This window comes from Rhipicephalus microplus, chromosome X, assembly GCF_043290135.1.
Source record: "Rhipicephalus microplus isolate Deutch F79 chromosome X, USDA_Rmic, whole genome shotgun sequence".
Classification (NCBI taxonomy): Eukaryota; Metazoa; Arthropoda; class Arachnida; order Ixodida; family Ixodidae; genus Rhipicephalus; species Rhipicephalus microplus.
The window spans coordinates 66,897,818-66,911,546 of record NC_134710.1 but is presented as its reverse complement, the minus strand read 5'-3'; the positions used below and the strand labels follow the sequence as shown (position 1 = coordinate 66,911,546).

Here is a 13,729-nt window from a genome sequence, read left to right as displayed (position 1 = left end):
GAGTTCAATGCCATTAGCTCTAATTAACTCAGAAGGTGAATCAGTGTGACGAAACTTAGAGTATATATATACCTTACAGCTTTTCTTTTGATTCTTTCTAATTTATTGACGTTTTTCTGTGTGAACGGGTCCCATATTATGCATGCATATTCTAACTTTGGTCGGATTATTGATTGGTAGGCCAGGAGTTTGACATCAGGAGGAGTGTTTTTAGTTTGTGTCGTAAGAAAGACAGTTTACGGAAGGCGGAAGCGGAGATATTGTCAATATGTTGATTCCAAGATAAATTACTTGTGAGTGTTACTCCTAAATATTTGAACTCAGAAACTTGCTGTAGAGGTGACTCATTTAATGTATAAGTATACTGAAGTGGATTTTTCTTCCGGGTTATACGCATGCATACAGTTTTATCTAAGTTCAAAGCCATCCCCCAGCGATTGCACCATTGAAAAGCATTAAACAAACTGTGATTAAGGTCATGTTGATTTTCCGGGCAAGTAATTTCATTATACAAGACACAATCGTCTGCGAACAGACGAATTTGCACAGATGAACATACCACACTTAGAATGTCATTTATATACAGCAGGAACAGTAGGGGTCCCAAGACACTCCCCTGCGGTACTCCAGAGGCGACAGGAAGACAACCCGATCGCTGATCCCCAATTTCTACGTACTGAATTCGGTTTTTTAAATAATCAATAACCCAGAAAACTAAGATGCGAGGAAGATCAATATTGTTCCATTTTAGTATTAGTCTGTCATGAGGAACCCTGTAAAACGCTTTACTAAAATCCAAGAATATCGCATCAATTTGACCGTTCTTATCTAGAGTAGATGCAAAGGAATGAGATATAGTGAGCAGTTGAGTCACAGTTGAAAACCCTTTTCTGAAACCATGTTGAGAATCAGTTAAGACAGCATTTTTTTCAAGATATTCGGTGATATGATGCGCGATTAATATGCTCAATTAATTTACAGCAGGTTGATGTTAAGGATATTGGACGATAATTTTCAAAAAGCAAGCGGTTACCTTTTTTAAATACCGGTGCAACTCGGGCTGCCTTCCAGTCACTAGGGAGCTTTGAAGATATCAAAGATACACGGAATATAATCACAAGATATTTCGCTATCACTTCAGCATATCGGCAAAGAAAGGTGTTTGAAATATTATCAGGACCGCTTGATTTCTTAGTTTTCAGTTTTAAGAGCATGGAAAATACACCCGGGTACGAAACAAAGTCAGCCTCTGTCGTGTGAAACGATGGAACATCAGATGGATATACACTTGGGCTAGTAAACACGCTATGGAAGTATATATTGAAATGCTTAGCTATAGTCTCTTTGTCTGTAACAATAGATTCATTTACTAACATTTCGGATACAGGCTTTTTTTTATCCGTCAAGTGGTACCAAAATTTTTCAGGGTCATTTTTTATGAAGTTTGGGAGAGTTGTTTGGAAATAATAATCCTTAGAAGAACGCACAGCTTGTGCGAGGCTAGCCTGCAATGGTCCGATTTTAGTCAAATCCGCACGCTTCTTTTTTAGACGTTTAATTTTACGTTTCAAGTGAATAATACTACGCGTTATCCAGGGGGTCTGTTTGTGAGTTTTCTTTTTCCGGCTTGGGACAAATTTAGCTAAACAGTGTTCACACATTTTTTTAAACTGGGCCCAGAGAGCGCATACGTCATCATTGTCAAAGTCAACAAGACCGGTCTCCAGATAATCAACTATGGACTATAGTTGAGCTTGTGACTGTGATGTCTTGGGTTCAATGCACATGTTAAACAAACCTTTTGTATCTTTTTTTTATGTGGTACGACTTTTACAGAACAAAAAGCAAAGCTTTCGTACCTGCCATGATGACTAGTGAGCATGAGGCTAGGGGTTTGATTGTGTTAACGGTTAACACCAGTGTACTTAAATCTAAGGGATTATTAAAGCAGCCTAGGTGGTCACAATTCCTCCAGGTTCCCACACTATCAGTTTTGGCTCGAAAGACCCTGATTCTATAGTTTTCTAACTTTCTCCCCTGTTCTCAGCGGTCAAGCCACCAAGGGAAATAGGAGTACTTGAGGAATTTTTCAACTACACAGTAATGCTCGTTATCACGCTTGCTTTCGTTGCCTTTCTCGAGGACCGCAGTCGCCATTTCCCGATCAAGAATGCTTGTGTTGAGCTGGTAGCTTCATGGTCTTGACTGAGGTGTACCGGGGGTGCAGCAATAACGCGAGGCAAGCGTGCGTGTGATGGAAAGATGCCCCAAATACACCTTTTTGTTGATGGAGCCACAACTCCCGACGGCGAGGGCATTACTTCTTCACATCGCGACCCCCTTCGGCGCACTGGCTGTAGACAGCAGTAAACTGACGTTGGCAAAGGAATGAGATCGTAGCAATGGTGTAAAGGAGGATTGATTGCAGGAGACGTTGCTGCGCGAGGACGATGCCCGTACGACGAATTTTCAAAGACGGTATTGGGAATGCAGCGGAACTACACAGTAATCCGTCTGTCCCCTTCATGCGCCATCGTTAGCAACGGAAAAATATACGAGATGACACCATTGTAGCGTTACTGAAAGTGCATGACCTTTTTCATGTTTGCCATTGCGCGAAAAAACACTTCAGCTCATTTGCATGACCATATCTGCTATTATGAAATCATTCCGGAACTATGAAGAGAGTATACATGCTGAAGTAGCGGCACACCTGATGGACAACTCGTCAGGCTTCGACATGTGTGCGTACCTATGGTAATCCATTAGCAAAGACTGGTGTGACTATACATGAAATGCATCACCATTGTATGTGAAGCTGAGCGAGCCCCTAGCTAGTTGCATGCAGTGCATTGCCTACTAAGCTCACTCCATGAGCACTGCACGCTGTAACGTATATGCGTGCATTTGCCCTAGTGTTGAGTTTTTTTTTATTCGTGCTCGCTCGGCACAGGACCGAGCAAAGGTGTGAAGACTATTTTGTCGAGCCAATGCGGCGGCGGCGAGTTGCCTTCATTTCCAAGAGCAATACGCACATGTGGTCCCGTGCGCAAGGGCGCGGCAGCACACAGTGTGGTCGGTATGCCTACATGAACCGTAACAGCGCTAAACTGCTAAGCCACACGTACTGCCGTGCAGGCAGTACATGATTTAGATTGATTGAGATGTTTATCATTGGTAGGTGTGTCGCCATGACTTGCCGCCGAATTTGTTGATAGCCATCATCACGGTCCCACGAATTACCATGCAGGCATCCCTGCACTTGCGCTAAAGTCATAGTAATCACTGCATGATCTACGAAGGCTCTTAAGGTAAATGCGCAAAATCAGAAGTTCTTCACAGTGACATAGGCGAACGAATATTCATGAACATCGAATATTCGAGTTAGTTCGAATATGTGGTTATCAAATTGAATACGAATATTACAAATGCAATATTAACCGAATTGCACACCCCCAACACCCCCAACACCCCCAACACGCACGCACGCACGCACACGCACACACACACACACACTAGATAGTGACTGCAATTACAAATGGATATATCCTACCAGAAATGTAATATAATTTAACTGGTGTTGATCCTTTCGATGTGCATCTCCCTTATCATTGTTTTTCCTTCTTTGTCTTTATTTATTCTTTTGTTGTACATAATACATGCAGTATCAGTATCACAAGCAATGTTTACAGGCATTCTGAAAATGACACAGAGGTGAGGTAAAAAAGTTCCATTGAAGTAGGAAACCACCTTCTGAAGTGATCTCCCAACTGTCTTTGCATCTTAGCCATACAAAAAGCAAAGAAAACAGTACTTCGTAAAACTTTGCTCACCTTATTGATGTGAAGCTTTGGTGTCCTAACGAGTTCTGCTCCTTCTCCAGATGCCAACAGATGAGCTCCATCTGCTTTCAGCAGCTTTTCCAATAGTGAGAGAAGATGCGGGTGTCTGCAAAAAAAAAAAAGAGCTTCACAGTCCTAAATACTGCAAGCAACACTATCTGGTTTTTGGATTTGGACCACTGTTTTCATAGACGTAGTCAGGGCCGTACTTAGGAATTTTTTTCGGGGGGGGGGGGGGGGGGTTGCGTGTAGAACGGCTGCCATTTTTTAAGATTTATACTGGCTTATTTTCGTGAATAAAACAAGTACATCGCTTACTTGTAATAATTCGATGGTACTTTTCAATTATTTGTACCGAAATAAAGAAATTGGTATGTCAACCTCAAATTCTCGTTAAAGCAAGAAATAAGTTTGGACAATAGCACCACCAAAGCCAGGGACACCGCGACCAACGGCTCCTGATGAAGTAACACAATGTAACCGCGGTACAAAAACAGTATGTATGTGTTACAAGCTGCCACTCTAGCATCGCCAGCACGAAGTCGGCGACGGGAATGGCAGCAGGTTAGGTCGTTCCGTACGTAAGCAGAGACAGTGAAGAGATCAGAGACGTATGTGGGGAAAAACAAAACTCTAGTGATATTGCAGCACTGCAGAGGAATCTAGGAATATTGCAGAGGAATCTAGTACAACACTTAATACCAACTAACAAAATACATATAAAATCAGTAAATCAGCTTACAAGAGAGAAGTATTACAAACTACACAAAACTAACCAACAATAAAACTACAGATGAGAAAGTCCGAAGGTATAAACAGGTGAAGGGATACCTGTGATGACCGGCAGCGTTGAGTCCACGGCGATCGGATGCGAGAAGTCAGAAAGAGTTCTGGCACAACTGCGATGTCGCCGGTGTTGCAGCGCTGGTGTTTCCGGGAGGCTAGTGCTTGAAGCCGATCTCGAGCAGGTTGAGCTTACTCGAGATTCAAGTACCGATGCCTACATTACAGACGTTAATTTCACGTCACAACTAGACGAATGGCTAAGTTTAGGTGGCCAGCCGACACGGAGCCACAACCACTTAAGGGATACTTCTTGATCTCCTTCTACACCATATTGGTCAGCAACTAGACTGCTTAGCAAGGCGAAATCCTGCTCTTAAATCGACCTCCGTGTCCCCTGATTCTCGTCCTGGGAGAAAATAGACCTCTACATGGGTCCAATCATGCACGTTTCATTGTTAGAAACTCCACCCTAAAGATATATTGACCACGTCTCTTTTTAATTAGGAGAGGGTCCTCAACTGAGCGAGAGTGTCAACCTGTTGGGGTTCTCTCATACGGCTTGTCCACAAGCAGTTTTGCCCGTGGGAATGGTCAGTTTCCTTGGTTTCAGCCGGTGCGTCTTGCAGTCTACAGCTAGTTCGGGGTGCATCGCGGCCTTTGACGACCCTGCCGACGCCGCCGTAGGTACAAAGGATCAAACATCGGCGACTAACGTTTGAAGAAGAACACCCCATTCAGTACTTCCCTGCACTAAAGGCCAGTCTTTTCATGAGCGAACGGTTCCACCGCCGGATCGCGAAAATGGCAGTCCGTGACAGCATGTATGCAAGCAAACAAACAAGTCGCCCGACATTCCGATCTTCTTGTTACCGTTCGCACATTCTGCTTGCTGGATAGTTTCCTCATAATTGCGAAAGGATAGAAGGGTTGAAGCTTGGGCTAGCTGGGTTTAGCTTTTAATCGACTCTTGAAACATAAAGAGAAGTTTAAACGAGGAAGTTTTTCCTTCTCTGCAACTTGCGAAATTCTGTGAGGACTTGTTCTGGGGTCACTTGAAGTTCTCGATGGATGCTGAGCAGTGCTAGTCCGGTCAATCTGTTGTTTTGTTGTTCATATGATTTCGAAGGTAGCTCTTCAGCCTTCTCAGTGTGGAAAAAGTCCGTTCAGGGGTCGACGTCGACACGGGTAAAGTCGCCAGGATAGAAAGTAGGCTGTGGATGTTCGGAAAAAAGTCGGGGTTGCACATCTCTAAGGCCTGTAAAGCACAAGCTGGGCGATTCTTTTCTTCGATCTGGCAGCATTTGTTCACCCACAGTGTGAACTCTGCTTCGATGACATTAGCAGAAGGAATGTCGCCAAGGTAAAACTGCACTGCATCATCAATATCAGAAAGGCTAGCCGATGCGCAGAATTTCGGCAGCAACATGTTAAGGTCAACCACGACCTTCTTATGGGCATCGAACCGGTCTCTTAATTGATTTTCGAAGTCAGCCAGCAAAGGCAAATACACATTCCTCCGGTAGTACTCTTCGGGAGTAGCAGAAGGTACGTTGCTTCTTTGCATCTGCCTTCCAGTGATGCGTGGTAGGGCCATCTCAACATTTGTGATCTTCAGCAAAAAGAGCGACTTCAGAAAAATCTTATTAAATTCCGTTTCCGCCTTTTTCTGGAAAGAACGTCTATAACATTCTTTACGTGATCGCACGCTTGAACCAAGTCACAGTCAATTTTTTGAAGAAACTTGCAAAGTGGCAGTGTCAAAGAGAAGAGGTCGCTACAGATCTGAAGCGAAACGACAAACTCGGGCTTTGTAATGGCATTGAGCAGTTGAGAAGCTTTTGATGAAGTATCAAATGACGCGGCCTCTTCTTCCTTCTTCCAAGTATTCGAGGAATTGTAGAATAGGCACGTACAGTTCAAGGAAACGCTGAAGTGCATCGTGACTCTCTACCTACCTTGTTTGGCAAAAGGAGAGAACTGATTTTCTTTTTTCTTGTGTTAAATCTTCTACTTTGTCTCGCAGTTGGTTCGTCCTCTGTGGCGAAGCTCTCACAAACGTTCAGGTTGAGGATACAGTTCGCAAACAGTTGCGGATGCGGGGGAGTTTGCATGCGTGAAGCAGAGCAAGGTTCAACGAGTGGGCGCTACAATGCACGTACAACGCTTTGGGCGCTGTTTGACGAATGAAGGCTTGAACACCGTTAAGGTGGCCGCTCATTGATGCCGCGCCGTCGTATTCTTGCCCGCAAAGTAGGTTCAGGTCAAAGCCATGACCTCTAAGGCTGTTCAGGATTGTGCTCGCCAGTGCCTTGCCAGTGAGATGGTACAGGGGAACGAAATCTACAAAATCTTCTTTAAGAATGGGCACTCCCGACGTGTCGTGTCCAATGTATCTTACACATAGGGCAATGTGGGCGTTGCGAGATATATCAGTGGCCTCGTCAGCTAGAACTGAAAAACACGAACCTGAGTTGACATTTTCCACTATCTTTCTTTGTATGATTTTACCACAGAGGGTGATCAACTCATTTTGAATTTTTGGGCTCGTGTACAGTGCATTCACCGGAGATGTTTCCATGTGAGCTCTCAAGGCGGCATCTCCACATTTTGCTCTCATCCTAAGCAGTGCGCAGAAATTTCCATCATTTTTGAATGGCAGCACTTCAGACATATTTATCGGACCAGAGTCGTCTGTGCCGCGAAGCGGTACTTCTTGCCTGCCACGAAAAGGATTGTTTCTATTATTGGCAGCAAGTTCTTGCGGTTTTCTTCCGCCTGCTTTTTAAGGCCGTGGTCAAGTTGTGTTAAGATGTCATGCTGTGAGCGGGACCGGACTGCTAAAAAGTTCTCCGATAGCGTTGTTGACATGGCGTGATAACTGCTGGATGCGTGGCTCTTAAAGGCGTCCATGGCTTTCTTGTAATTGGCGAACTCCTTAGTTAAAAAACAGCCCAAGCGCTGGTGCTCCCCTTTTCCTGCACTTCGCTTGCGAAGACTACGCAATATTTGCATAATGCTTCTTGAAGCTTCTCTGAATAAACAAGCCATGGGTAACGATCTACCCAGTGAGGTTGGAACTTCAGATTCCTTTTCCCTGTGGCTGGATAATCATAGTTAGCCGGAGGGGTCCACGGATTGAGGAGCAGCTTCTCCATCGTCTCTGGATCATTTACATTATTGCTTTTCAAGACAAACAGTCCCAAGTCGAAAATATTCGCACTCGTCGCACAGAGGGGAGGCGAACCAGAATGTGTAGGTGCCATGCCACTCACCTTCCTTGGGCATTGCCCAGTGGTAAAGGCGTCACTTTGCCCAGCGTTGACTGTAGAACAAAGATCACTTGGAGTTGCACTGCGGCCACCATCATTTCCCGGCGGCGCATGGGTGTCCTGCTTGTGTTCGTTCTCAGGTGATTCATATAAACCGGTGCATTCTCCTGAGTCGCTACAGAAGTTCGGACGCGCTTGGCTTTCCACCAGTGCTGAGGAGGGCGAAGTTTTATCCTTCAAAGGAGGCGGTTCTTCTCCGTCCGCTTCATCGGTTTGAACTTTCTTGAAGTAAGACGCAAGACTCCTTTGCTTCGTTGTTGCAGAGTGTCTTTCCATTTTGCTGCCGCAATCCTGTGCACGCACACAGAAGTGGCCAGTGGCTCCAAAAAGACGTTTGCGACTGCTTCGACTGCCTGGCGTGAACGGCGGGCGATGTTTTCTTCCTCTCTTATCCACTTTACAGTGGCTAGAATGTAGAAGTGTGATGAACGCGCCGGCTCCCGCGTGGCGCATGTGTTTTCTGAACGCCGCTACAGCTGGTGTGCATACAGGCCCATTATTGTACTCCAGCTGCAGCAAACTGGATTAACACTACTTAAAGACCTTTTCACAGAAGACTCCATGGGCACTGCATACTCCCCTTAATATACGTGAACCCCCAAGAATGCACTGCCGAGACATTCGCACTCCCATGGTACAGTCCAGAAAGGAGGTGCTGCTCCGTTCCTGTGAAAAAGTCACCTTTTCACAGACGGCTCCCAGGGCGCCTGCATAATTCTCTCTGGGCTGCGCTAATTAAATAGCCGTGACCCCCCAAAAATGCACTTTGTAGGCTGTGACGTCAGCCTCTGTACTCCCGCGCGCAGCCCAGCTTGGCAGCGTTTTTTTTTCTCCTGTGAAAGTTGACCGCTGGTGCCGGATTGTGTGCCGGCTGTATCCTCGCTTTGTGCGCTTTGTAGGGAGGCGCATATACCTTCTGTGTACAGAAGAGGTAGATTTCCTTGCATGTGGTTAAGGTTGTTCGAAGTTGCTCGGATATGCCAGTCTTTCAGTAGATGTCATCTTCGATGATTCGTTTCGGTGGCGAGGACTATAGTTTGAGAAAAGTTTGCCCTGCAGCCTGCGTCCTCGGAATGCGTCGCTGAGTTTTTCCGCTTAGGGGTTTCGTTCCCTGGCGAATTTGCGCACGTCGTGTTGGTGTTGCCGTTGCTGTCGAACTGTTTACCTTCACAAAAGTAGACGCGCTTTTCGTAGGAACCCAAAGCCGACACGTGCGGTCCACACAGACGGATATTCTCCAGCGGCAATGCACAAGGAAAGCATCTGGAATCAATAAAGGAGCTTCTACGGTGTGAAAGACGAAAAAAAAAAAAGTCTCGAAGGAATGCGAGGGCGAAGTGCAAAGCTGTACAAATAGGGCAGGTGCGCGTGCGGGGGAGGGAGCGCTGAGGTGTTCTGGTAAAAGGGTAGGTTTGAAGAAAGGAAGAAGAGGGAAGCAATGCCAGGAAAGTTGCAGTGTAACTTTGGCAGCTGGTGGTCGCTGTGAAGGTGTGTAAATATTTTAGTATCACCCGAAAAGTTAAAGCATCAAAAAATTTCGGGGGGGGGGGGGGGGGGTCAGAACCCCCTCAACCCCCCCCCCCCCCTAGTTACGGGCCTGGATGTAGTCATATTCGTCTATTTGGTGGATGAGATTTTATCACAGACAAAGTACCTGATACAGCCAATACTAATGGCCATCAATAAATCCATGGGCATTGGCAGGGGGATGCAAAAGTGGCACTTGCCCCCTATCAAGCCACATTAACACTGGCCCCCTACCCAAGCCGCCACGATAAAACATGGCTTTGCAGCCCCAAGACAAAATTCTGCCGATTCCCATGCTTGAAGCATGCAAATAAATTCTCATGAGCCTCACTCCAATATGCAAGTAAAGGACCCAGAGGCACAGTTACCAATTATTACAACCTTATGATGCAATCCATTATGACAACTTGACAGTGCAAACAAATGGTACAAAGTAAGGTTCGGACACAAACTTTGTCCTGTTTGTTTGCATTGCCAAGTTGTCTTAATGAATCTAAACTAAGTAACCCACCTATCGCCTCTAATGAAATAAATAGATATAAAAGCTGGGAAAAGTACAGGAGGAAATCAAAATACCGTATATACTCATGCAATGATCGCACCCATGAGGGTAATAAGCTCATTTAAACCTTGAAGTGGAGCTTTGTAGCAGTTATTTCCCCTGACCATATGTACTTACAGTACAGCACTTCTCCACTGCAGCGAAACCACCTTTACAAAGAGTTATATGCATTTTATATATTTTTATTAATCCATTCCGAATATATCTTAAAATTGAGAAAACTTTAAATTTATTTCATAGCAAATTAAAATATTGCAATATTTATTCAAATATTCGATGTGCTCGAATATTTGCACAAGCCTAGAGATAAGCAATGCAATGTGTAGCTAATGAGAATTCAAGAGAGCTACAAATGAGAAGTCAAGAGAACTGAAATGTTGACTTTTTTTGTATTATATAAACACTCTCAATAGGTTTTCACCATTGCTATCAATTCCCAAGCAGACATCATCTCCCCACGCATCGTGTGTTCTATGCTCGAGTAAAATTACACAACCACTGTTACATATTTTACAGGTTATCATGCACATCCTACCAAAAGTAAAATCCTGCTATTACTAACAGTTGTTTTGAGTTTCTTTGAACGAGGAAAAACAAGGTGTTTGCATAGAGGCCTTGTTTCAATTTTTTTTTAATTAGAATGAAATTGGAAAAATTGTGCAGGTTAGTTAGGTCATGATAAATATGCCCATTTTTCTTTATATGTCATGTATACTCTTTGAATTCGATTCGAAATTATTCGACCAAAATCCCTATTCGCTTCAAATTTCCTTCGAATATAAAATTAACCATTCACACAAGCATAGTAGTGTTGTCCCATGCAAGTACAGAAAATTGCATAGCGCTCACATTTTTTTGACAAGTGCATCTTAATAAAACTTGTTCAAATCAACTGCGAAATGACGGCAAAGCTAAATGGACACACAGTCATCTTTTTTTGACTCGACTTGACAACAAAACGACAGATGTCTTGGAGGCAAAAAACTTGTACAGACGCTTCTGGCACCGCAGCAGTTGACACGTTGAGGGTTTCTCACTCAATACAGTACTGTTATTTACATAAATAGACAATGCATACTTTTGATAGGAAAACAAATGTGTTTGTTTTAGGCATTGTAAAAAAATAATACATAATATTATGATGCCAAGTCAGAACACAATTGCAGATCTACGCATACCCTAGTGGTTGAATTTGTCCAGGCTTCACTTTTATCGGACGGTCATGCAAACTTTTTGCAATAAGCATTATGTACAAAAGAATGAAGCAAGACCTAATGGGAAATGACTTCATAACATACTTTGTTTACACTTGGCAAATAAGCACCGCAAATCAAAAGAGCCTAATTAATCCAAAGTAGATTCGAAGTCTGTACTTCCCATCGTTCCCATGGTGTTTAAAGCACCACTTAAGGAGACCACATAGACACATGTGCCAGATTCCCCTGAAGGTGTTACAGTATAAAACTGTATGCCATATGCAGAAACAAATTTTTTTTATTTATTAAGAGTGTTTTGAATGTACCAGTATCACACTGGGTATTTGCTATGACACTAGGCTAGTTCGAAAATGTCCCACAGGAGTCGCATTTTGTGTTTTACAATTTACCGTATTTACTCGTGCGATGAACGCATTCACATAATAAACTCACCCCCAACTTCAGTCAAAGTTATGATTTTTTTTTCTCCCGCGTAATGAACGCACCTCCTACATTCATCTGCTGCAGTCCCTCCTTGCCCGTTGGATCTTCCCCGTTCTTTATTATGCCACACCTCTCCATCAGTTCGCTCCCTCCTCCCTTCGCCCGCTGCCACGCCCAGTTGTTTTTTTGTTTTTTTTTTCACGGCCCGTCTCCTGTGTTGTTTAATCCTCCGTGCCCCCCAGCAGAGTTCACGAATGGTGCGAGTGAAGAGACATTGCAGCTGACAAGCACACAGCGAGTGAAGGTCACTAAACTGCCCACGTCAACCAAAGATTGCTTAATGGAAGGAAATACGAAACTTTAAAGCCCAACGGCATACATGTGATTTTCGAGCGATAACGACAGGATTTGCTGTCCCCATGGCTGTAATGAAGGGCCATTCGTTGCCAACACGTTGCAGGTTTTTCGAAAACAAGAGAATATCGCTTGTTGCCAAGAAAAAAGCATGACTATTCTGCAACAGGGTAGCCACCCTGTTTTTCCCTTCGGTTGCAAATCGCTTTTCGTCCTTGTTATCCGGGCGTACTTCAAAGAACACAAGATATAGGCTACTTTCTTTACAGTCACTTCTAATGTGAACAGCGGCCGTCTTTCTCCGCTATTCTTGCTATCCAGGGTTTGTTTTGATGCTTTGGTGGTAGTTTACTACAATGTTGGATACTTGCTACAATGTGAATGTTGTTGTCCAGTCTTCGTGTAGCGAAGTTGCTCCGGCGTTGGCAAAGTGCGCCATAGCGTTGTAGCGCACGCTTTTGAGGGCCCCTCTAGATCATAGCAAATACATCTGTAGCGGCTAAACAACTGCGGCAAAGAAAGCCGCGAAACGTTTTCATGGAGTGTGGGAGGTGACGAAGGAACAGCTTGTAAAAAATAGCACAGTCAACCACCGAAGATAAGAAAAGTGCAACAGAGAAGCTCTTTCTTCCAAACAACATAGTTTGCGTATGTAAAGTGCGAAAGGTTTAAGCTACCTAACTTTTTTTTGCATTACCCCATTCTTTGCACATCTCGAAAAAAGTTTTCATGACATCTTCTCAGCATAATAAACAACACACCAACTTTGCTTTGATTTTTTGGGGGAAAAAGTGTGTTCATTACGCAAGTACATATGGTACTTCAATGTCTTCGTTACTATAGCACAGCTAAGGTTTCTGCTCTTTTTCATGCACTCAAGTGTTAATCTGTCAACGTAGCTTAAATTGCTATTTGCTTTTTGTGTTCCATTAGGCTACTGTTGTGGCTGCCGCCATGTTTTGTTTCTTGAGTGTTCAAGAATTTGTGCAAGATTACCACAAGCCGTTCTAGCCAGTACCACATGAGTGCCAATTCTTAGTCACTATAAACAATTCATCAGTGCAAACAAAAACAAAATTCTTGAGCCAATTGAAGCCACCCAGCTGAAATTAAATGGAACAAGGAATGCATTCTTCACAGAGCTAACCTGAGATGCAACTTTGTCGAACGCATGAACTCAGGCAGGCCAGCCAGGTCCTGTAGAGCAGCCGGAGATTTAGACGTGAAGCTGGGCTCAGTGAGAATGAGCTCGAGCTGCCGCTGTGCCAATGACTCACAAGACCGCGCCAGAGAAAGGTGTGGGGTCACCAAAATCTTTTCCACCAGCAGGGCCAACAGAGCAGCAGACTGGGCAGGGTGAATGCCTTCCAGGCAATGGAGTAGCTTGCTTATGAAGCTTGGTTGCTACATGAGCATAATGACAACATGGTCAGTACACAAAGACAGGTGAGTGATTGTTTACATGCAGAAATACCAGTGAGAAAGATGTCCTTCATTGGATGACCATCAACCTTTTTAACTGGGGACATCGAGACAATGTGCACCTTAGAACTGAGCACTAAAAGGGCCTGCCCAAGGGTATATTAATACAGGCCACAAATTTCACTTGCCCAAGATGATTATGTGAATTAAGCAAATACGACTCCACCGTTGCTTTTAAATGCAAAATGATACAAACATATACCATTC

The 13,729-nt window shown here is 44.1% G+C and overlaps 1 protein-coding gene across 2 annotated transcripts in view; it reads right to left on the bottom strand.

Moving 5' to 3' along the window:
- htt (huntingtin) overlaps positions 1-13,729 on the bottom strand; it is a 255,626-nt gene that overhangs the window by 85,582 nt on the left and 156,315 nt on the right. For both annotated transcript variants that reach the window (XM_037426940.2, XM_075877044.1), the window contains exons 37-38: positions 13,188-13,444; positions 3,834-3,948 (exon numbers count right to left, since the gene is read on the bottom strand). In XM_037426940.2, coding sequence (XP_037282837.2) covers positions 3,834-3,948; positions 13,188-13,444 — 372 coding nt within the window. The remainder of the gene's footprint in view (positions 1-3,833; positions 3,949-13,187; positions 13,445-13,729) is intronic.